At 42.9% G+C, this 26,270-nt stretch overlaps 1 protein-coding gene across 2 annotated transcripts in view; it reads left to right on the forward strand.

The window, feature by feature from the left end:
- The window catches only part of LOC132831164 (transcriptional enhancer factor TEF-1-like), an 82,979-nt gene that overhangs the window by 50,031 nt on the left and 6,678 nt on the right, over positions 1–26,270 (forward strand). For both annotated transcript variants that reach the window (XM_060849174.1, XM_060849172.1), the window contains exons 4-7: positions 249–313; positions 1,576–1,638; positions 13,449–13,580; positions 21,744–21,808. In XM_060849174.1, the coding sequence (XP_060705157.1) occupies positions 249–313; positions 1,576–1,638; positions 13,449–13,580; positions 21,744–21,808 (325 nt within the window). The remainder of the gene's footprint in view (positions 1–248; positions 314–1,575; positions 1,639–13,448; positions 13,581–21,743; positions 21,809–26,270) is intronic.

Raw genomic sequence — 26,270 nt, forward strand, 5'->3', positions numbered from 1 at the left:
ATCCTACTCGATAGTGACTGAGTGATTACTGACAACAAATGATCATATGGTCTAGAAGCAGTTAGTGAACTGGAAGGGGATGAGAATGTGTTATCTGTCAAGTATAAATTTCCAGTGCAGTTAAAGATTGCTATGCTTCTAATTTCTTGAAGGAAATGAACAATGCAGATGCCGATTTCTTTAAGTTGAAGTTGCTTGTACAGTTGATGTTCAACTGCCTAATAAATCATTTGTCTATCTTTCCTCAGGACGCAATGAATTAATTGCGAGGTATATCAAGTTGCGGACAGGAAAAACACGGACACGCAAACAGGTATGTGCATGACCCTGACCTTCTCACATCCTCCTCACACACCCACTCGTCTGTCCCTGGTATACTGAAGTGCTCCAGTGAATCACGGCACAAACTAGAGAAGCGATAAGCTTTACAACCTTCTGGACTTAATATTGAGTTCAACGCCTTCAGATTGTGAACCCATTTCTTACCTTTTCTTTTAACTTTACTTGCTGTATTCTGTTACCATGTACTCTCTTCCCCCACCCCCCCCCACCCCCCCCCACCCCAATGGGGCTATCTCCTTTTGAGTTTGGCAGTTAGATGCATCATTGTTCTGCCATTCTCACATTCTGATCACCTTAATCTGCACTATCAGCAGCCTTTCTTCCCCAGCACTCTACCCACCCAACCCCACCCACCTCAACCACCATCACTAGAGCATAAATGCTGCCCCTTCCACACCACATCCGATTAGTTTGCCCTCTCTCCATGGATACTGCCTGACCTGTTGTGATTTCCTTGTCTACACTGGATTCCAGCAGCTGCAGATTGTTTTGTCTCTAACCAAGTTTTTACCACTGCAAAGCCTCTTCAAAGAATGCCCACTTTGAAGACGTTCTCTGCCTCCCTCAGACATGCACTCAGTGAGTCGCTTTCTCACTGTCACAACACCGTGGCCTCTTCAGCCCTCCAGCTCTTTGACCACATGATGAAACAAACTCGATACTACAGACATGCAATCATCTCATTCAGCCCTGAAGAGGGGTTACACCCGAAACATTGGCTTCTCCACCTTCTGATGCTGCCTGGCTCACTGTGTTCTTTCAGCCTTCTGTTTGTCTACCACTATAATTTCTGGCATTTTTTATTTTCAGTAGCGATTCAAACATTTGCTCACTGCCACGTCTCTGTGACATTTTTGTTTTGTTTTTAATTTATTTTCTGCATTTTGCTACCTGTACTTCTGCATCTGGTGTGTGTCAATGTCGGGGTGAGAGTAAGAGGATGCCTGTAAGGATGAAATTACCAGTGAATACACTGCCCCCAAGTGGTATCAGGCAGAAGCTCCGCTCTCAGCCCTGTCTCCAAATGTAGCCAATTTGTGAACATGTTGAGTATTTTAGTCACATTTTGGGGAATTAACAAGAATTCTTGAGTATTGTGAATGATACAAGTGTTTGAAACACTGGCTAATTAGGAAGTTTTTTTAACACGAGCTCTCATCTCGCCTGGCTCATCAGGCTTTTATTTATTTGTAGATGAAAGTTAAAAAAATTCATTGTCCTTTCCCCATTTAGGTGTCGAGTCACATTCAGGTGCTTGCTAGAAGGAAGTCACGTGAGATTCACAGCAAGTTAAAGGTAAGGGGTCACTTGCTCTGATAATTTGGACTTTGTTTGGTTACCATGGTAACACATTGTGATCTTTGACTGTTCATTAAGACCAAAAAGATGGTTTTGAAATAACTTTTAAGAATTGCAAAATACTTTCCTTTGTTCCTCCTGGATATTATCTCTTGAAAGCACTTACTCCCCAGGGCCACTCACAGGGAGAAGTACCACGGGTTCCCCCTGGCCATATCTAACTTCCAGCTCCATGCTGATCCCTGAATTATGTACAGTATTAGTATTGAGCTAGTGGCTGTGAATATGACCATGTATTAGAGTCTAGTCACTGGGTGCACCTTGGCAATGGCTATTCCAAAAATGGTAAACATGGTCTTTTTCCAAGGGTCAAAGATGTACTGCCATGCCTAGCCCCTCTTAGACACTGCTGTCTCCAGCTACATGTGCAAGAGGGAAATGTGCAACAAAGTGAGGTGCAACTTGGGGTGATGTGGCTACTGTGAGTGAATAGCTGGCAGTGTTTTCAAACTGTGAGATGTGTGTGTGAGGGTCGCAGCTGATTGTGAAGCAAAACAATAAATGTTGGCCATGCGTTATGTTTGAAGGTTATAGCTCAGTGAAGTGTGTGGGCCTGAATGAGAAGTAGGCAGGATACAGCATTGCCTTTGACCAGATGAACCATTTTGCAAAATGGTATCTAGAGAACTGGTTAGAGCAGAGCACATTGTCACATGGAAATGCTTATGAACACTCCGGAATGCAACCTTGTCAATTCCAGAAAACCTTCTGGACGGATCGTTATAAGCTCCCAAATGATGTGAATTATAGCAGGAAATCTGTGAAAGTTGTGAAGAATCTAGCAAGGCCTTTCCTGATGTCACATGTCACATTTTCCAACAGAATTCTTGGCCTCGAGGCGATAAGCATCCCACTGCTCTCTAGTGAAAATTATTGCTATCAATGAGGGTTGTTACTCTTTATCTTTATTACCACTGATTTTCACCTCATTAATATACAGCTTCCTATCATACTCTGGGTAGATAGAAACTAGATGTCAAAACTTCCCAAAGTGAAAGTCAATATGGATATGGTACATGCCAGCCTCTTGGTGCCATCATGGCACATCCCCAACCCATTTACAGTACACTTCTGCACTTCAGTGGTGTACTTTTGGAGCACATAGCATTGCAGTGCTGCTTCAAGGAGACTTTGCACACAGGGATAGGTAACCAGCTCCAGGATTGGATCAGACTGCATCTCGGGGCTGTTTGTCAAGATTCTTAGCACTCATTCACTTATGCTGACTTGCATGCTCACAGCACCATTGATTGACTGTGCCTTGCCTTGCTTTCAATATCGATCCAAAGCCAGACAGCTTGTCGTGGTTCTCAGCAGCCAACAGTTAAAGGGGTGGCCATGTAGCTGCATGGTCAGGAGGTCCTGGAACAATAAATCGAGAATATTGTCCGATATTCATTCAGGATCTAGGATCAAGTACAGTAGCTGCTTAAGACAGTCAGAGGAGCCAAATGTCAGACACCCCGTCACTGCCTTGACTCGTTTTTCCTTATTATGTTTACAGCTGAACTGAGAAAAAACAAGTAATCAAGTGAGATGGAAGTGAAAAGCACAGCTGTTAATGCAGGTGAAGCTGGGAGAAATGTGGCAAGGTGTCCTGAGTGAGTGCTTATGAGGTGAAGAAGCTTTGTGGGGTTAGCAGTGAAGCGGGTGGTCAGGTGAGAGTGAGTGAGAGAAGATGTTGCAGGTAATGGTGAGAGTGGTAGAGTCTAAGCCTTAGTGTGAGGTGGGTGTGGTTTCAGAGAAAGTTTGGTGTCATTTCCCTTGGCAAAATGAAAATCATCTTTCTATCTTGCTACACTGGGCATTTGTTATAAACCAGACCAGTCTCCCTCAAAATATTTTAAGGTAGCCGCAGCCCCTAACTCTTTTTTAATTTATTTTAATAGCAAATGTAACCATTCAGTTCTGATGTAATGTGACTAGTCAAACTATTCGATGTTAAGCAAAACAATTTATTTAAACACTGAAATTAAAAATACAACCAAGGAGAGAGGAACTTTAGAATAACTTAACTCTACTGGGAAAACGTAACAGAGCAATATTTTACAGTAACCATTCCAATAAAATAACATCCCATAAACATGCCCCTTGTCAAAAAGGAAAATTCAGACACAGAAACACGCAGTTCTTCCATCTAGGAGGGAGAAACTGTCCAGAGGAACTTCAGATTAGCATCAGCCAGGAGACACTCACTGAAGCTTCCAACTCTGGGACCCCAATAGTTTCTGATGCTACTGAATAAGAACCAAAATCCATAAATCTGGATCTGAGAGCTGGCTGCACCTGCTGTTTTTCAAATAAAAAGATCTTTCCTCAATCGGTCTTCAGTAGTCAGCTCAGCTCCTCTACTCTTCAAAGAAAAGCACAAAATAACCTCCTAAAATGGCAGGATCATCACACATCCCTTCAGATTGCTGGGGCCACACTGATCAGGCTAACAGGATCTGGTGTTTTGCCTCCTCTGCAGTTCCTGGGAGATGTGGTCTTGTTCTGGACATCCAGTCCACTCGGATCTCCAGATCCCCATCCTGAAAGGAGGACGTTACTTTCCCCTCCGCTGCCATGTCAAGGGTTAATGTCATGAATTAGATTACTTGCAGTGTGGAAACAGGCCCTTACGCCGAAGCGTAACCCACCCATACCCCTACATTTGCCCCATTACCTAACACTACGGGCAATTTAGCATGGCCAATTCACCTGACCCGCACATCTTTGGACTGTGGGAGGAAACCGGAGCACCCGGAGGAAACCCACGCAGACACAGGGAGAACGTGCAAACTCCACACAGTCAGTCGCCTGAGGCAGGAATTGAACCCGGGTACTCTGGTGCTGTGAGGCAGCAGTGCTAACCACTGTGCCACCGTGCCGCCCATGAACTATGGAGGCAGCTCCAAACTGCCATTACCTGTCTGGGTATTGTAAATGTGGTCCAGTGTCAGGGATGATGAACTATCCTGGATTATGACGGCAGTGGCAAGCTGTGTGTGCATGGTGAGTCATGGTGAGAGGGCTCCTATACAGAGAGGGTAGGTAAGTTCTGGAAATGGGAGAAAACTCACTCGACCTCATGAAGAGAAACCCTCAATAAAATTTTACAAAAATTACTTTTTGTTAACATATGTTAAGATTCAACCCTCCATATCTGACAACGATGTGATACAACAGGCTAAAGAGAGAGTCTCATGAAGACTCCTTGACCAGCACTTCAGAAAGTCACTGACAAGATAAATGCACCGAAAAAGATGAGAGATTCCACTGTCTTCCTAAGTGCAGGGACTCAAAGCTTTCCTTTAAAATTAAAAATCCTTTATCTTAAGCAGCCTTTTCTTTTCTTTAGCCTTTCATGTGATGCTGGTGTTTCTGGCAAAGCCAGCCCATTGGTTGTCATTCTGCAACTGTCCTTGAACCCACTTTGTCAGGCAATCAATAGGAGGGATGCTTAGGGCTGAATGGAATCAGAATCCAGGTGATGTTTAACGAAGGATAATTGGCTGTGTGTATATATAGAACATGGGTAATCATGTGATTGAAGTTTGTGGTGAATGTACTTTTTTTTTGGTTGGTTTTATTTCTAGTATGAGTAGATTCTGTCCAACCAGCATTTTAACTTATCATATTTAATAGTTAGGAGTTAACTACATTGCTCTGCCCCGGGTCTGAGGTTGGATGTAGGGCAGACTGGCTAAGAACAGCAGGTTTCCTTCTCCAGATGGATTTTTACCATTGCTGAGGCTAGCTATTAATCCAGATCTTTATTAGCTAAAGTTAGATTCCACCAGTTGACACAATGGAATTTGAATACTCATCCCCAGAGCATTAGTCTGACACTCAGCATCGCGATCCCTGTGACATTATCATTACTGTATATTGCCACCTCCCCTTAACTACGTCTCTGCAATTAGACAAACTTTTGGGTTTCTCCACTGGTACTTCAACTTCTGCACTCTCTCTGCTGTCAACCTTTCAGCAGGATTAGTCTAATGTAACTGAAGGTGATATAGCAAATTTAATTCATTTAAAAATGGATGATGTGGAGAAATGAAAATATAGAAATGTGTGAAAATATCTCCTGTTAGTGTTTCTAAAAAGTGATTAATCTTTCTATTTACTCTTGTTTTGAATGGACTGTCCATTCGGTGACTGGAATGGGTGACAATCTCTCGTTGTCTCCAGACAATCAATATGGTGAGCTCCTGGTAAAAATGCTAGTTTTCTGAAAGAACATACTCTTGCTTTATATATTGATTGTACACTGCTGTAACACCTTGTGTTTCCTCCTAGCACACTACTGAAGGTTCCCCAATCTCTGCAATCAACCATCTTGTTTCTCAACAATTTCTTTGTGAAAATTACTCAAACGTAAATTTGATACCAACTCTGTTTTAAAATCACTTTTACCGTTTAATTTAGTGTTGGGATACATTTAGTTCTCATTGAGTTTCTATCAGCAAGACAAGCACCCTTGGATTTGGTGAGCCACCCCTATTGCATGCATTGAAGCTGAAAGCCATGTTCCTGATTTCTGATTCTGTCTCCTACAGTTGTTTCCATGTTTAGTATCAGGAAAAATAAAAGTACCTATGGAATATTGAATCTCTCTGAATATTGCTGCATCAGAGCCTGTCTAAATTCAATGCCAACCATGAAACCACTTTCACTTTTGGATCTCTTGTAGAATCTTTTAAAAAAAAAAACACCATGATATGTCTGAGCCATAACAAGCTCGAATATCACCTAAACCTTGGATCATTGCAATCAACTAATTGTCAATTTCTTGTATATGCAATGGAACTTTGTGTTCTGGGTATTTTAGATCCCATCCCCATTCAGTGACCCCCCCCCTCCCACCTCACTCTGAGGAGAGTGGACACGATCTGACTTGGAAATGGTGGGCATTTGTTTTGAAGCTCCCTTGCACAGGTTGGTTGATGGAGAATGGGTTCAGGTGCTGGAGGGCGAGTACCACTTTTAAAGCCATAGAGAAGAGACGATGACTTCAGGAGAGAACTGAGGAACATATCAAAATTTGTAATGTCATCCTACTTATAGATCGCTCTTCATCATGCCACACCTCCCCCAAAAAGGCTGTCTCCAACAGTGTTTCGGGCAGCATTGTCTGTTGTGTGACTGGTCTAACCCATCTTCATTTTGTTGGTCATGATGTTGGCTTTAATTGTGATTTGGATGCACTCATTAACTTTGGAAACTGAGATGGTCACCATTAGGAACTCTTCAAGCCATCAGAGAATTGTGTTGAGTGCTTTGTAATCTGAAATAATTCTCATTATGCTTTGATAGTGCAAAGAAAGGTAAGGGTCTTGAGGAATCATGGTTGTTGATAACCTCATTATGCAATTGGTCCTTCTTTCTATTTAAGTTTTTAAAAAAAAACAGGATTGTGATATCTATGGAAAGATATTTGGGTGATTCCATATGAACTGTTTGAGTGGTTCTGATGATGACTGTCATTGTTCACCAAGAAACCAAAATCCACAGGTAGCTTCATTCCTTTCGTTTGTAGTTATCCTACTGCCCATGTTTTATTTTGTTAGAACACTCATTGTTTACTATTTAGCATAGCTGCCCTTCACAATAATATTCACTCTCTGACAAGTATTCATGTTGCCAGGAGACTATTCACTTAAGAAAACTCCTTTCACAACTATGTTTTCCATTTTTGGATGGAATATTGGCCTCCTATTCATTGCCCTTCGCTAGTTGCCCTTGAATTGATTTGGCTGTTCAGGTCTTTTCAGATAGCAGTTAGAATTAACTAAATTTTTCTGGGTCTTAAGTCATATATTGGCTATACCAAGTAAGGATGGCAGATTTTCTTTTCTAAAGGGCATTCGTGAACCAGATGGGTTTTTCCAACAATGGATAATGATTACATGGTCACCTATAGAGTGGCTTTTAATACCAGATTTTATTAAATTCAAACTTCCAACTCCCATGGTGAGATTTGAATCCATGTTCCCAGAACATTTGCCTGGGCTCTTGATTGCCAGTCCAGCGACATTACCACATGCACCACCTCGCCTTCAAACTGAAAAGTGCATATTTTACAATAGTATTCCATTTGATAGTCAAGACTGATTATGTGCTGCTATGCCCACTGACCATGATGTTTAAATAGAGTGCCAGACACCTAGGCATTGAGTTAACTAGTGGCTGAGTACTCTGCTACCTGGTTTACTTTAGACTTCAATTTCCATCAATGCTAATTATAAGATGATTAGGGGTTTAGATAGGGTAGATACTAAGAACCTTTTACCGCTAATGGAGTCAGGTGTTACTAGGGGACATAGCTTTAAATTAAGGGGTGGTAGGTATAGGACAGATGTTAGGGGTAGATTCTTCACACAGCGGGTTGTGAGTTCATGGAATGCCCTGCCCGTATCAGTGGTGAACTCTCCTTCTTTATGGTCATTTAAGCGGGCATTGGATAGGCATTTGGAAGTTATTGGGCTAGTATAGGTTAGGTAGGATTCGGTCGGCGCAACATCGAGGGCCGAAGGGCCTGTACCGCGCTGTATCCTTCTATGTTCTATGTTCTATGTTCTAATGGCTGTTCCTAAATAATTTACTCTGTTTTGAATAGATGCCAAACATCCCTGGAATGTTTTCTACCCCTGCTAGAATCCCTGGTTAAAGCAGCAGAGTCGCACTCTCCCAGTTTGTGTTTCAGGGCAGCACCTACAAGCTGCTGTTGCTGCTCCTGAGAATGTTGTTGTAGAATCTGCTTCCTCGAGTACGAGCATCATTTATATCTTAATACATTCAGTGGAATTGTAAATCCTTTAGAATAGAGCTATGTTATGAATGAGCAACACATTTTAATAATCACAGTACATCAATAGAGAATTCTCACCGCACTGTGACTGTTAATGTAATGAGGAAACTCTACACATTTCAGTGTAGAATATAATTGATTAAGGGCTGTTTGTTGTGCAGTGGTACTGACCTTGCCACTGAGCCAGTGGCCCCAGGTGTATAATAACACCTGAACATATTGATTTTTAAAAAAATATTGATTATTGTTGGAGTTAAAAGCTCCACTACTCCTGGACAGAGTACCACAAAAGTTTGTTTAACAATGACTCAACTCTATCTCTGTGTCAAATTCTCATCCGCTCCCTCTCTCAATACCCCCCTTTGTTTGGGTGCTCTGTTGCAAATGCTAAATTTTTTTCTTTTTCTGTTCTTTCTCTCTGTTTTTCTTTGCTTTTTGTTGGTCTCAAGGTCACATGACATTGTAACAGAAGTAGGCCATTCAGCCCATCAAGTCAACTCTGCCATTCAGTTAAATCACTTTCTTGCCATTCCTCCACAACACTTGATTCCTCACTGATTAAACATCTGTCTGTCTCAGACTTTATGACCTAGCCTCCCAGAACTCCACAGATATACTACCCTCTGAACAAAGGAATTGCACCTCATCTCTGTCTTAAACATGCAAGCTCTTTTTCTGAGATTATGCCCTTATCTCTGAAACTTTCACACAAGGGGGAACAACATCCCCAACAACAATAATTTTCCACCCTGTAAAATCCCCTGAGAATCTTGTATGTTTCGTTAAGGATGCCCCTCATAGATCATAGAATCCCTACGATGTGGAAACAGGACCTTCGGCCCAACAAGTCCACACCGACCCTCCAAAGAGTAACCCACTCAGACCCATTCCCCTACCCTGCATTCCCCCCTGACTAATGCACTAAAATACACTTCCCTGAACACTATGGGCAATTTAGTATGGCCAAGTCACCAGACCTGCACATCTTTGGACTGTGGGAGGAAACCAGAGCACCTGGAGGAAACCCATACAGATATGGGGAGAATCTGTAAACTCCAGAGTTGCCTGAGGCTAGAATGGAACCTGGGTCCCTGGCACTGTGAGGCAGCAGTGCTAACCACTGAGCCAACGTGCCATCTCATTCATCTAGATTCTAATGAATACAGACCAAACCCACTCAATGTCTCTTAAGATAATTCCTTCATGGTATCCGCTAAGTGAAGCTTCTCTGGGCTGCCTCCAGTCCCAATGCACCTTTCCAAAGGGACCCAAAACTATTTACTGTTTGCCCTCTGGTCTAACAACTGCCTTGTATAGTTTTAGCAAGACCTCCCTACTTTTATACTCTGTTCCCTTTTTGAAATAAAGATCAACATTCCATTTGCTTTCCATATTACCCACTGAACTTGGAAGTTAACTTTTTATGATATATGGATGAGGGCCTCCAAACCCTTCAGTTTTGTAGCTTTCTGCAGTCTTTCTCCATTTAGAACATAGAACAATACATCGCAGAACAGGCCCTTCAACCCTCAGTGTTGCGCCGACCTGTGAACTGTTCTCAGCTCGTCCCGCTATACTATCCCAAAATCATCCGTGTGTTTATTTAAGGATTGTTTAAATCTTCCTAAAGTGGCTGAGCTAACTACATTAGCAGGTAGGACATTCCATGCCCTTACCACTCTCTGCGTAAAGAACTTAGATTTAAGACAGATGTCAGAGACATCACCCCTCAATTTGTAGTTATGTCCCCTCGTACAAGCTGACATCATCATCCTAGGACAAAGACTCTCACTGCCTACCCTACCTAATCCTCTGATCATCTTGTATGTCTCTATCAAATCCCCTCTTAGCCGCCTTCTTTCCAATGAGAACAGGTTCAAGTCTCTCAGCCTTTCCTCATAAGACCTTCCCTCCAGACCAGGCAACATCCTGGTAAATCTCCTCTGCACCTTTTCCAATGCTTCCACATCCTTCCTGTAATGGGACAACCAGAACCTTGCACAATATTCCAAGTGTGGCCCCACAGCGTTTTGTACAGTTGCAGCATGACATCACTGCTCTGGAACTCAATCCCTCTATGAATGAAACCTAACACACCGTATGCCGCCTTAACAGCACTATCCACCTGGGTGGCAACTTTCAGGGATCTATGCACATGGACTCCAAGATCCCTCTGCACATCCACACTACCAAGAATCTTTCCATTGACCCAGTACTCTGTCTTCCTGTTATTCTTCCCAAAGTACATCACTCACATTTAGCTGCATTGAACTCCATTGCCACCTCTCAGCCCAATTCTGCAGTTTATCCAAGTCCCCCTGCAACCTGCAACATTCTTCCACACTGTCCACTATTCCACCGACTTTAGTGTCGTCTGCAAATTTACTAATCCCTCCACCTTTGCCTGCATCTAAGTCATTTGTGAAAATGACAAACAGCAGTGGTCTCAAAACATCCTTGTGGCACACCACTAATAACCGGACTCTAGACTGAATATTTTCCAACAACCACCTCTCGTTGTCTCCTTTCAGAAAGCCAGTTTCTAATCCAAACTGCTAAATCACCCTCAATCCCATGCCTCTGCATTTTCTCCAACAGCCTACCATGTGGAACCTTATCAAAGGCTTTACTGAAGTCCATGTACACCACGTCAACTGCCCTACCCTCATCTACATGCTTGGTCACCTTCTCAAAAAACACAATGAGGTTTGTGAGACATGACCTGTTCTTGACAAAACCATGTTGACTGTCTGAAATCAAGTTGTTGCTTGCTAGATGATTATAAATCCTATCTCTTATAATCCTTTCCAAAACCTTTCCTACAACAGAAGTAAGGCTCACTGGTCTATAATTACCTGGGTCATCTCTACTGCCCTTCTTGAACAAGAGCACAACATTTGCAATCCTCCAGCCCTCTGGTACCAAACCTGTAGACAATGGTGACTCAAATATCAAAGCCAAAGGCTTTGCTATCTCCTCCCTAGCTTCCCAGAGAATCCTCAAATAAATCCCATCTGCCCAGGGGATTTCCTACTTTCACTCCTTCTAGAATTGATAACGTCTGTTCGTAACTAACTGTGATCCTTTTCTAGTCTAATATCTCGTACCTCATTCTTCATCTCTACAATATTCTCCTTTTCCTTAAGTAATATTCAACTCCTCTAATCTTTCTGCCAAATTGCATAACCTTACATTTTCCCAAATTATGTTCCATCTTCCAAATTTTTGCCCTACTTGCTTAACTTGTCTATATCCTTTTGCAGACTCTGTCATCCTCACCACCTGCCTGCCTTCCAACCTAACTTTGTGTAGGCCACAATGTGTACATTCAAACTGTACATTCAATTTTCTTAGTACAATATATATTAATGTATTGGATGAGATAAGTGAGAGTGACTGCCTTTACATCAAGGCTGCATTTGACAGAGTGTGACATCAAGGATTCCTGGCAAAACTGGAATCAGAGGGCAAACTTTCTGCTGGTTGGAGTCATACCTGGCACAAAGGAAGGTGGTTGCGATTTAGTGTGGGGTGAGAGATTTCAGCTCCAGCTCCTCGGAAGAGTGATTTATGCCCAACCATCTTTAGTTGTTTCTTCAATGATCTTCCCTTCATCATAAAGTCAGAAGTGGAGATGATCACTGATGACTGTACAATGTTCAGCATTATCATGACTCCTACATACTAAAGCAGTCCATGTTCCAATGCAGCAAGCACTGGACAATATCCAGTCTTGGGCACAGGATAAGTGGCAATAAACATTCATACCACGCAAATGCCAGGCAATTACCATCTCGTTATTAGATAATATAATCACCAGACATTCAATAATGTTACCATCACTGAATTCCCTGCTGTCACCATCTTTGGGGTTATCATTGTCCATAAACTCAAGTGGACTTGCCACATAAATACAGTGACTGTAAGAGCAGTCAGAGGCTAGGAATACTGCAGCAATTAAATGCAGTGTGTACTATTTATAAGATGCACTGAAGAAATTCAAAGATTCTTGGGCAACTCCTGACAAACTCCCTGCCCCTTCCATCCATAAGGACAAGGGCAGCAGATACAAGGGAATGCCACCATCTCAAGTTCCCCTCAAGCCACTCACCATCCTGACTTGGAAATATAATGTTCCTTCGCTGTTGCTGGTTCAGAGTCCTGGTGGCATTGTTGATCAACAGTGTAAGAAGGCAGGTCACACCACCTTTTCAAGGGCAACTGGAGACAGACAAGAAATACTAGGCAGCCAGTGATGCTAGCCCCCATGAGGGGAAAAATATTATGTCCTGGCACTGATCCCTGTGGCACTGTACCAGTTACAGGTTGCTATCCTCAAAGTGCACCCTTTATCTCAACTGTCTTCTATTAGTTAGCCAACATTCTGACCATGCTAATATACTTTCAACACCATGGGATCTTCTCTTAAGTAGCTTAATGCATGGTACCTTGTAAAATGATTTCTGAAAACGGAAATATATTGACTGCATCTCTGTCTTACTCACTCTTCTGTATTTGCATTCTCTCTCACTTGCATACTGTCTCATTTTGTGCGCTTGCGCTCTCCCTGACTTGTGTGCGCTCACACTCTCGCTCTCGCTCTCCCTACAGTACACTTTCACTCTTGGTCTAACGCTCTTTTGTGTTTGCTCTTATTTTTACTGCTTAACTTACTTCAGCAAATATTTTATGGTCCGGGCTACTCTGAACTTTGCTGACAAACTGACAATTTTGCCCTCCTGCTCCCACCCAATAATCACTGTGAAGCTGAAATTAAGTCCACAGTTTTACCTCCTAATTCAATGTAGTTTTCCTAAAGACTCTACATCACGAAGCATCTTGTCTCTATGGTGTATACAACTCTTAGAGGGTTTAATGGGCTGTTAGCATTGACAAGGTCCCTTATAATAATTTGTTGTTCTGTCTTACACCTATTTCTCTTGTCTGCTAGGATCAGTCAGCAAAGGACAAAGCCCTTGCCAGTATGGCAGCCATGTCATCAGCACAGATCGTATCAGCAACTGCTATTCAAAACAAACTAGGCATGTCAAATATGTCTCGTCCTTTTCCCGTCACATCTGTGGTAGGTAATGATTTATTTTATTGCCGTGCTCAATGTGAGAGAAAGTGAGGACGCTGTTGAAGCCATTGACACTGCCACTGAGATGCTCCTGTGAATGAAGGAGCTGCTGTGTTTAATGATATTTAGTTCAGTTTAATTTCAGTGTTGTCTGGTTATGTGGATAAGGTAGTTAAGGTAATGGGAGTATTTCACTTTATTAGTGGAAACAAAAAATATCAGGTCAGGGCAGTCCCCCTGAGAAGGTGGTAGTGATTGTCACCTTGAACTGCTGCAGTCCATCTACTGTATGCAGACAAATGCAGTTAGGGAGGGAATTCCAGGATTTTGACCCAATAACAATGAAGGAACGACAACATATTTCCAATTCAGAATGGTGAGTGGGTTAGTGGGAAATTTCATGTAGTGGTGATGTTCCCATGTATCTGGTCCCCTTGTCCTTCAGGATAGGAGTGGTTGTGGGTTTGGTAGATGTTGCCTTGGTGAATTTATGCAGTGCATCTTGTAGATAGTACCATTGCTGCTACTGAGCACTGATTGTGGAGAAAGTTTGTGAATGAGGTGCCAATCAAGTGGCCTGCTCTGTCCTGGACAATATCAAGCTACTTGAATATTCTTTTGATCTGCTCTTATCCAGACAAGTGGGGAGTATTCCATCACACTCCTGACTTGTGCCTTGTAGATGGGGGACAGGCTTTGTGGCGTCAGGAGGGGAGTTACTCACTGCAGTATTCCTAGTCTCTGAAGCTACTGTTTATATGGCAAGTCCAGTTCAGTTTCTGGTAGACAAAGGCCAGAACCAGCTAGTAGTCAGTGACCAACAGCCACACCATGTTAAAAGACCCCATACACAGGTGTCTTGATGAAGATTACGTCTGGAATATCAGGACCTTCCTGGATAACCCGAGCTGCAACAGGCTCCATGAACGTGTCCCAGAAACTTGACCATTGTGTCTCACTCAGGGCAATGATGTCAATGGCAGGAGAGGGTAAGCTGGCAGTTACACCCCCTTCTGGGAGGATAAAACTGATAAAGGATGCTGATTTCCTCAGGGGGTTTCTCCATTAAAAGCGAACACAGTCACCAGCGCATGGAGCCGTCACCAGCGCATGGAGCCGTCACCAGCGCATGGAGCCATCCCCTTCCCCTCCGTGATTGGTAAAGAATGTGTAGGGAATGTCCTGCTGGTGAAGTGCCTAGAGCATGGCCTGGTCATAATTGGCACACTTTTGTAAAAGATGATCCCCAGACTTCATGGCAACATGTTTGCTCTAGACATTGACAGTTATTTAATCATGTCATTGTCTGAACAAGGGGCTGGATGGTGGGTAGAAAGAGTGCAGAAAATCCAAAACTTGCTGACAGCCATGATGTGTATGGGTTCTTCAGTGTAGTCAAGACAATATATGGCCCAAACACCCCAGTAATGAAGTCTACTGAGAGCTATGAACAGAGTGGTGCTCATCATTCATGCACCAACTGCAGTCTAGCGGGACTATGTTATTGCATGAAAGCTCATCCCCATTTTAGACCATGTTAATTCAATCAAACCTAGAATACTGAATAATTTTGGTCCCTTTTCTAAGGAACGACATACTGACATTGGAAGTGGTCCACAGAAGGTTCATTTTAAGTTGATTCTGGTTTGAAGGGATTTTCTTATGAAGAGAAGTTGAGTGTATAGTACCATAACTCATCAGCATTTAGAGTGGGAGACCATCTTACTGAACCATACAAATTCATGAGAGTTTGACAGAGTTAGATGCATAAAGATTGATTACTCCTGTGGAACAATCAAGGACCATAAGATATAATCTCATAGGAAGGGGTCACCCATTTAAGAATGGGAAATGAGAAGGAATCTCTTAAAGGTTGTCTATCTGTGGAATGTTTATCAGTCGAGGCTGGATCATTTAAGTATGTTAAAGCTGAAAGATGTTTTAACCAGTAGGGGAATCAAAGGGTATAGGGTTAAGGTGGGAAGTTGGGTTGATGATTATCAGATTGGCCATGATTTCATTGAACATTGCAGTGCAACCGATGACCTGAATGGTCTACGTCTGCCTCGGTGTCTTGTGGGGTCTGTCTGTCATATAACAATACTCCACCCCTTATCCGTCAAGCTGGGGTAGAGCTCATTAGATTAGATTACTTAGTGAGGAAACAGGCCCTTTGGCCCAACAAGTCCACACTGACATGCCGAAGCGCAACTCCCCCGGCCCCACATTTCTCCTACATTTATCTCTTCACCTAACACTACGGGCAATTTTCAACCAGGCCAATTCACCTAACCTGCACATTTTTTTGGATTGTGGGAGGAAACCAGAGCACCCAGAGGAAACCCACGCAGACACGGGGAGAATGTGCAAACTCCACACAGTCGCCTGAGGTGGAAATTGAACCTGGGTCTCTGGCGCTGTGAGGCAGCAGTGCTAACCACTGTGCCACCGTGCTGCCCCAGCTCATCTACAAGACCAGTTGGAAACCACTGAACCTGTTTTGCCTTCAGTCTAGAGTCAATAGCACCTCAGCCTCTGTCATCAAGCTGCAGAATGCAGATGACACTAATAGGTGTGCAGACTAAGGCAAAGCTCCCAATGACCCTCAGTGCACTTAAAGGCATATGTGAACATAGGCCTTGGGCAAATATCTGGAAGACGAAAGTCCTCAGCAGAGGAACCTCTAATATCCAGCATTCGATTATCCAAACAAGATTGCAGGGTCCTGATGCTTGGCTAAACTGCGTTATCCAGCATTTGATTATCCGAACAAAACTCCCGCCTGTGTTGCTCAGATAATTGAGGTTCCTCTGTATTATAAAACTGCAGATGCATAAGATCTAAACAAAAACAAATTACTGGAGAAGCTCAGCAGGTCTGGCAGCATCTCTGGGAAGAAAGCAAAGTTAATGTTTTGAGTTTAGTGCTGCTTCTACAGAGCTGATGCTCCCTGGGAAGGAATGGTGTTTATGCTGAAGATGAGATTTAGGGAGGTGAGGGGGCGGGTGTTGGGGAGTGCAGAGGTGAGCAGATAGGTGGAGACAAAACCCAGAGAGATATATGAAAAAAGCAGGCAAATGAAGAGAAGCTGAGTAAGTGATAATGAGTTGAGTGTGGGTGAGAATGGGATGGCCATGCTGAAGGTCCTCTGTGTCATACAGAACCATGGAAGGATGGAATCGGACTCTAACATTTGTTGAACTCTATGTTGATCCTAGAGGCTGCAGGTGCTCAAATGGAAAATGAGACGCTGTTCTTCCAGCTTCATAGTCCCCTATTAGCCAGTTCCATCATGGAACGCTCTTTTTTGGAGCTTGGTGTCCCCAGTCTTTCTGGCACCAGCTCAATGAAGAATGTTTCCTTTCACAATTTCCCATCTTGCATCTCCCAATGAAGATGAGTAAAAGATTGCACTAATTACAGCAAGTTTCAGCCCCGAGAAATATCCCAATGAAGTGTTCAGTGCTTCAAATACCTTTGGTATTGCTGATCAGTTTTGGGAAGATTTAACTTGGAGTGTTTTTGGAACTACTCCTCTCCAGTCTATCCCTTGCTCCTCCAGCTTCTCACCACTCACCCCCTTCACACCCAGTGTCCCAGACAGGGACATGGAAGTTGTTAGCTGCATCAACCTAAATCTGTTTCTTGGGTCATGTTTAACTCCAGTGTCCCCTCTGCTATAGGATTTTTTAAAAACTGCTAATACTATGATGCTGGAGGCTTTGATTTTTTTTAATTCACTCATGGGATGAGGATGTTGCTGGCTAGGTCAGCATTTATTGCCCACTCTGATTGCCCAGAGGGTAGTTAAGAGTTACTCACATTGCTGTGGGTGTGGAGTCACATATAGAGCAGACCAGGTAAGGATGGCAGTTTCCTTTCCTAAAGCACATTAGTGAACCAGATTGAGTTTGCCTAACAACCAACATTGGGTTCATGGTTATCGTTAGACTCCTAATTCCAAATATTTATTGAATTCAAATTCCACCTTCATGGTGAGATTCCTTGCAAGGATTACCTGGGTCTCTGGATTAACAGTGCAGCGATAATACCACTAGGCCATTGGCTCACATTCGTGCTGCTGGGATTAGGCTGATTATGACACTGTGTTATTCAACCTGTATACACTGAGGTTACTTTTGTCAGATTTTACTCTTTTTAAAAGCTTGCATATATGAGACCATAAGACAATAAGTAATAGGAACAGGAGTAGGCCAGTCAGCCCCTTCAACCTGGTCTGCTATTCAATAACATTGTTGCTGGTCTGACACACATTCCACCACTTTCCTGTCCTTTCCCCATAACCCTTGACACCCCTCTGATCAAGAATCTCTCTGGTAACCTTTAATATACAGAAGGACTCTGCCCCAACAGCTGTCTGTGGCAGGGAGTTCCAAAGATACTCAACCCTCTGAGACAAGCAATTTCAGCTCATCTCAGTCTTAGATTGGCGCCCCTTTATTCTGAGACAATGCCCCTTGGTCCTAGCCTCTCCCATGAAGGGAAACGTGGTCTCAGCATTTACCTTGTCAAGCCCCTTAAAAATCCGCTACATTTCAATGAGATTAATTCGTCGTCTTCTAAATTCCAATGAGTCGAGTCCCAACCTGTTTAACCTTTTCTCACAAGACAATCCCTCCTGACCAGGTTCACCCAAGTGAGCCTTTGCTGAACTACCTCCAATTAAATGATCTCTTTCCTTAAATAAGGAAACCAAAGCTGCTCTGAGTACTCCAGATGTGGTCTCACCAGCCCCTGGTACCGTTACAGTAAGCCTTCCCTACTCTTGTATTCCAAATCCCTTGAAATTAGGGCCAGCATTCCATGAGCCCTTCCTGATTACCTGCTACCCCCGTGTGCCAGCTTTATATTTCATGCACAAATATCCCAAAGTCCTGTTGTGTTGCAGCTTTCTGCAGGTTTTCTCCACTTAGTCTGCTAAATAATAGTCTGTTCTTTTGTTCTCCCTTCCCAAAATGAACAGCTTCACATTTTCCCACATCCAGTGACCCTTCCTCAGAATGGGATTCTAACGGGTTCATGTTGATCTATGGAAGGACTTTGGACCCGAAATGTTAACACTGAGTTCTTCTACAGATGCCACCAGACCTGCTGGGCTTTTCCAGAAATTTGTTTTTGTCTGATTTCCAGCACCTGTAGTTCTTTCGGTCTGTCTCAACTATTTGTTTCTCTCTCTCAACCAGCCTTTCCACCTATTTTTGTCGTCTGCAAATTTGGCTGCAGTACGTTCGCTTCCTCTCCTTCCAAGTCATTAATACACGTTGTAAACAGTTGTGGTTTCACTGGCTACAGGTCGACAACAGGGTAACAGAACCTCTTGTATCCACTCGCTTTATTCTGCCCATTCAATCTCCAACACCAGGGGCTCTATGTTATGACTTAACCTTTTTTTGCGAGGTACCTTGTCAAAGGCCTTCTAGAAGTCCAAAAAACAACACCTCTCCTTGTTCCCCTCTGTCCTCTCCTGTTGAGACTTCCTCAAAAACTCTAATAAATTAGTCTGACATGATTTTTCTTTCATGAAGTCATGCTGACTCTGATTAGATCATGACTTTCCAAATGTTCTGCTGTTTCCTCCTTGATAATTGATTCTAATACTTTTCTAACAATAGATGTTAGGCTCGTTAGCTGATAGTTACCCAAGTTTTGCCTCCCTCTCCTTTATTGAACAGGGGTGTCACTTTTCTAATCCTCCTGTATTTCTCCAGAATCCAAGAGCTTTTGGAAAAATTGCATCCACATTCTCTGTAGCTACCTTTTAATCATCCTACGATGCAAGCCATCAGGCTGGGAACTTATTTACCCTGAGTTCTATTATTTCAGGTACCCTACATATTCAAAACTTGGTTCAGCCTACCACAGACTGTCACACTGCAACTGTTTGGTCAGTTGGTAGATACTGAGTGAAGCTCTGACTGACTAGTTCACTGTGAATAAATATATATAAATACAAGGGAAGTAATTTCATTTGTATTGGCAAAGATTGCCATTATTGCTCTTAGGTAAAAACAATGACTGCAGATGCTGGAGACCAGATTCTGGATTAGTGGTGCTGGAAGAGCACAGCAGTTCAGGCAGCATCCGAGGAGCAGCGAAATCGACGTTTCGGGCAAAAGCCCTTCATTATTGCTCTTAGCACTACTACTGCTTCTCCTTGTTAGGAGTGATGACTTACTAACTTACTTACTGTCATACATGAAGACAAGCACTGTCCCTCGCTAACTTGTTGGCAATGCTTCATTTACTTGGGTATTTGAAATGTTACTGCAAATTGGATTAATCCTGTTCTGCTGACACATTTCCTTAAATTCACATCTGATTTATTTTAACTTTCTGCAATAGTTGTGATAACAACTTCAATTTCTTTTGTCAATCTAGTTCTATGGGAGTTCAGTCTTTCTATTTTTCCTGCATTGGTCAAACAACTTTATCACAATTTAATCTTTAATAAGTCCATTATTAGACCCTTTATTAATGGGTAGATCTGCATTACCTAGCTGTTGAACAACAATTTGTGGGAACACAGACCAGGACAGCTAACTAAGTTCTGTGCTGCAGTAATGGAAGGGAAAATTCTAAAGGAATTCTCAGCAGGTTCCTCACTGTGGTTCATTCAGGTGAAGCAGCCAGATAGCCATCCAAACTGACCATAATGTTCTAAATACTATAAGTGTTGGCATCATGTTTCTTTTTGCTTTCAAATTAGAAAGAATCCTGTCATGAAGTGGAGCTGCTATTGAAAGAAAATCAACATTCACTCAATGGCTCAAACTCCAAGAATGCTGGAGAAACTCAACAGGTCTGACAGCATCTGTGAAGAGAGGAATAAAGTTAGTAATTCAACATCAACTTTTGACTTTTTTTAGTGTTCTGAAGAAAAATCATACCAGACTCAAAATGTTAACTCTGTTTCTATCTCCACAGATGCTGCCAGACCTGCTGAGCTTCTCTAGCATTTTCTGTTTGTTTTAGATTTCCATCATCTACAATGTTCTGCTTTTCGTTGCTTAGTGACTGTTTGTTTGTTTGTGTGTGTTTGTTTGTTTTCTTCTATTTCTTCAAAGACCGCAATTTCCCCTCAGATGTGGTTGACGATGCCCTCCACTGCATTTCCTCCACTTCCCGCTCCTCCCCCCTTGAGCCCTGCCCCTCCAACCGCCACCAGGACAGAACTCCACTGGTTCTCACCTACCACCCCACCAACCTCCGTATACATCGTATCATCCGCCGTCATTTCCACCACCTCCAAACAGACCCCACCATCAGGGATGTATTTCCCTCCCCTCCCCTATCAGCGTTCCGGAGAGACCACTCCCTCCGCGACTCCCTCATCAGGTCCACACCCTCCACTCCAGGCACCTTCCCCTGCAACCACAAGAATGCAAAACTTGCACCCACACCTCCCCCCTCACTTCCCTCCAAGGCCCCAAGGGATCCTTCCATATCCGCCATAAATTCACCTGCACCTCCACACACCATTTACTGCATCCGCTGCACCCGATGTGGCCTCCTCTACATTGGGGAGATAGGCCGCCTACTTGCGGAATGTTTCAGAGAACACCTCTGGGACACCCGGACCAACCAACCCAACCAACCCAACCACCCCATGGCTCAACACTTCAACTCCCCCCTCCCACTCCACCAAGGACATGCAGGTCCTTGGACTCCTCCATCGTCAGACCATAGCAACACGACAGCTAGAGGAAGAGCGCCTCATCTTCCATCTAGGAACTCTCCAACCACAAGGGATGAATGCAGATTTCTCCAGTTTCCTCATTTCCCCTCCCCCCACCTTGTCTCAGTCCCAAACTTCGAACTCAGCACCACCTTCCTAACCTGCAATCTTCTTCCTAACCTCTCCGCCCCCACCCCCAGTCCGGCCTGTCACCCTCACCTTAACCTCCTTCCACCTATCGCATTTCCAACGCCCCTCCCCCAAGTCCCTCCTCCCTACCTTTTATCTTAGCCTGCTTGGCACACTTTCCTCATTCCTGAAGAAGGGCTCATGCCTGAAACGTCGATTCTCCTGCTCCTTGGATGCTGCCTGACCTGCTGCAACACATTTCCAGCTCTGATCTCCAGCATCTGCAGTCCTCACTTTCTCCTCCTTCTATTTATATCTTTGTGTTTGTTCTTTCTCCACAGACTCCTGAGTTCTTTCAGTGTTGGCCAGGTGCTGTAACTTCGGGGGAAGCAGGTTCCTCACAAGAGTAGGTACATTTCTAGACAGCAGAGTGTATTGGGAGTGGTCGCAATCACAATTACACTTGACAACTGGAGTTTCACGTTATTTTACAAACTCCAATTCAAAACTTGACAGTTTACCAAAACTCTTACATTGGATATAAAATGAAATTCATTTACTGCATAGGTCTCTTTCTGAATGTAGGGATTTCCCCCAGTCTAGGTTTTGATGGGACTGCTCTTTCTTGATTATTGCACACTTCTTTTTTTTGCATCCTTTGAACATGCTGACTTTCATGGTATTTTGCAGTTTCTAAATGTCACCTGATACCTTGCCTTACCGTATTCTGCAACCAGCCTGGGCAGACTATTCAAAAGTGAAGTATTTAGAAACATAAAAAATAGCAGTGAGCCATTGGGCCCTCAAACCTGCTCCACCATTCAATAGGACTATGGTTAATTATCCAACTCAGTCCCCGGTTCCCATTTTCACCCCATACCCTTTGATCCCTTTAGCCCTAAGAACTATATCTCTTATTTGAATATATTCAATGTTTGTCTTCAACCACTTACTGTGGCAGAGAGATCCACTCTGGGTGAAGATATTTCTCCTTTTCTCAATCATAAATGGCCAATCCTGAGGATCTGACCACTGGTTCTGGACACTTTAGTCATTGGGAACATCCTGCATTTACCCTGGTTACCCCCAAATTCTTTGAAACGCTGGTGAATATGGTCCTGAACAATCCAATCTATCTTCATTGGCCATTCCGGGAATCATTCCCTCCATGGCCAGAACATCCTTTCTCAGATAAGGTGACCAAAACTACATGCAGTACTCCCAGGTGTGGCCTTACCAAGGCCCTGTACAACTGCAGAATGGTATCCCTGCTTCTATACTCTCATCCTCTTCCTGTGAAGACCACCATAGCTTTTACAGCTGTCATCACCTGCTGCACTTTCATGCTTGCTTTCACCAACTGGTACAGGTCTTATTGCACTTATCACTTTCCCAAACTGTAGCAATTCAGATAATCTACCTTGTTGGTTTTGCTATCAAAATGGATAATGTCATTTATTCACATTTATGCTTCATCTGCCATGCACTCACTCAACTTATGTAAATCACACTGAAGCATTTCTGCATCCTCCTCACAGTTCACTCCCACCCAACGTTGTGACCTCTGCACACTTGGAGATATTACGTTTAGTTCCCTTATCTAAACCATTAACATATATTGTGAATAGCTGGTCCTAGCATTGATCCTTGTGGTACCCACACTGTGTAGAAATGGTCCATTTATTCTAACCATTTGTTTCCTATTTGCACTCAAGTCCCCAGCAGTATTTATGGCTGTATTTTCTAGCAGGAGTTACTGACTGATGATCAGAAGCAGGGATCCAGCGATTTATCAGGGACCAAAACAAACTCTGTACTAACTGAAGCCAGCCCAGACTAAGGATAATCTCATATGGTTCAACCTCTCATCAGGTTACTTGCAGTAAATTGTACATCATCATCTGCAGATTGCACAGCACCATACAAGTGGTTCCACTGCAGATGGAGGCCATTCAGCCTATCAACAATGTGCCAGCTCTCTACGAGAGTACTTCAGCTAGTCACACTGCCCTGTCCTTTTCTCTATAGTCCTGAAAATGTTCATTCTCTTTCTACTCATTGAATTCATTTTTCAAAGTAACAATTGAATCCATCTCCAGGCTGTGTATTCTGGATCCTAATCACTCACCACATGAAGAAACATTTGCCTCAATGTCACTACTGTGTCCTTAAATCAGCATCATGTAGTTTTTGACCCTTCCACCAGCAGGTGTAGTCTAGCTACCCTGCTAAGACATCTTCTAATTTTGAGTAACTCTGTGAAAATCCCTCTGTTTTCACTTCAGAAATGATGTGAAGGAGCTGGTGTTGGACTGGGGTGGACAAAGTTAAAAATCATAACACCAGGTGATAGTCCAATGGAGGCATTAGCTTTCGGAGTGCTGCTCCTTCATCAGACGGTTGTGGAGTATAGGACACAATTTATAGCAAAAGATTACAGTGTCGTGCAACTGAAATGATATATTGAGCAAAGCTGGATTGTTGTTAAGTATTTCATCTTTTAGAATGTTTTGGTCCATTAATAATAAATCTCAGAAGTTCTTTTCAGTCACTTTCTCAAAATAACTTAAGGTTTTATAACTAAAGGTGACATCTCAACTCAGACAATGCATTAAAGGTGTGCAGTTAGAGTGTCTCTCTATCCCAATCTTGAGTCAGACTGGTTCTATTTCCAAAGTAGGAATTTACAAAATATTACATGGACTGACTGCCTGCAGGTTGTGTATTTTGAATGTATCTGCAAATATAGTTCTGCAAATGCAAATTCATCTCATAGACTTATGTGAGTACGTGTGAGAGTGCACGAGTGTTTGCGTGTATGAAAGCTTGGTAAAGTGTGTGGGTGTGATGGAGTACGAGCCTGAGGGGGTGGAGTGTGTGTATGTGTGTAGAGTGGGGTTACCTGTAATGTGACATGAACACAAGGTCCCGGTTGAGGTCCTCATGGGTTCTGAACTTGGCTATCAGCCTTTGCTCGGCCACCTTGTGTTATTGCCTGTCCCAAAGTCCGCCTTGGAGGATGGTCACCCGAAGATCCGAGGCTGAAGGGTGTTCCCTCTCAGTTGGGAGCACTTCAGGGGTCAGGAACATTTGGTCTCAGACCTTCGGGACATAACACACTCACACTCCTGCAGGCTCTATGTCATACGCTCAGACACACCCCTCATAGACTTATACCCCTTTACACTCAACACATACACACACTCCCACACTTTCACAGGCACTCACACTCGCACCTCCCACCACACACACTCCATATCAGTTTGTTGGGTGAATTTGTACTTGCAGAATTACATTTTATTTTGCTCAAAAACTGCATGAATCCATGTAAGATTCTGTAAATCCCTTTTTTAGATTAGAATCATTCTGAACATTGGGGCACAGACAGCCTCACACAGGGCACCTCACACCTTCAATGCATTATCTGAGCCAACATGGCACCTATTGTTAAAGTTCACTTGAGAATGTAACTTTTAAAAAAAGTTCTGGGATTTACATATGAAAGAACTGAAACCAACATGTTCATTCTAAAAGATGAGAGACTTAACAAACAATCCAGGTCTTTTTCAATATATTATTTCAGTTGCATCACACTGTAAACTTTTGCTATAAATTCTGTGTCTTATAATCTTATACTCCATAACCATATGATGAAGGTGTAGCACTTTGAAAGCTAGTGCTTCCAAATAAACCTGCTGGATTATAGCCTGGTGCTGTGTGATTTTTAACTTTTGTCCACCTCAGTCCAACATTGGCTCCTCCAAATCCTCATTTATAGGTGTGCTGCTGCTGGCGTGCTCTCCTGAAACTTAATTGAAATAAGATTGATTCTCCAGCTTGCTGGTAATGGTGGAGTGAGGGATATGGCGAACCACAAGGCGACAGATTGTGGGTGAATACAACTCTTCTGCTCATGGTCCCACAGTACCTCATAGACAACAGGTTTTGAGTTGGTGGATCTAAATCTACTGCTATTATATCTCCTTTCTCAAGTTAGACAAAATGGTACACAGTACTCCAGATGTAGTCTCACCAACGCCTTAAATTAATTGTAGCAAACCCTCTTTAGTTTTGCATTTTCTTCTTTTCACAATAAACAACATTTCATAAGCTACACTTGCCACACCAGTATTCTAGCTTTTTATGTATAAAGCCATCCAGATCCCCCTCTCTGTTTAAGTAATATTCTGGTTTCTATTTTTCTTGCAAAAGTGCTGAGATTTTCCCACATGAGATTCCACCTGCCAATTTTTCCCCACACATTTAATTTATCTAAATTGCACAGTTGAACTCTGTCTTCCACACAATTTAATTTTCTTAAATTTACAGATGGCGTAAAATTAATAACCACACGTTTGGTCCCTTCAAACAAGTGATGTGTGTAAATTGTAAATAATTGCTGCATTGATCCCAATGGCACTCCATGTTTGAACCTTTGATGTTCTGGCTTTGCCTTTATTTTTTCCACCTCTCCTCTGAACTTTCTCACGTAATGTCAACCTGACCTTTATTCCAAGCTAAAATAAAAACCAAGTACTGCAGATGCTGGAAATCTGAAAAAAAACAAAGTGCTAGAGAAACTCAGCAGATCTGGCAGTCTTTGTGAAGAGGGAAAAACAAAGTTAATGTTCCAAGTCTGATGTAACTCTAAAGATATGGCTTCATTCTGAAGAAGAAACTTATTGGACTCCGTGTTGATTCTGTTTCCTCTCTCCATGAATGCTGCCTCAGTTTTCTCAGCATGTTGTTTTATTTTTATCATGTGCTCCTTTATTTTCTGTTTCATTATTGGGGAACATGAGCTTTAGGTGCCCTACTATTTTCCCCTCCCTTGAATGTATCCTCCCCTCAACCGCATCTAAATTATA

The sequence above is a fragment of the Hemiscyllium ocellatum genome, chromosome 33 (assembly GCF_020745735.1).
Source record: "Hemiscyllium ocellatum isolate sHemOce1 chromosome 33, sHemOce1.pat.X.cur, whole genome shotgun sequence".
Classification (NCBI taxonomy): Eukaryota; Metazoa; Chordata; class Chondrichthyes; order Orectolobiformes; family Hemiscylliidae; genus Hemiscyllium; species Hemiscyllium ocellatum.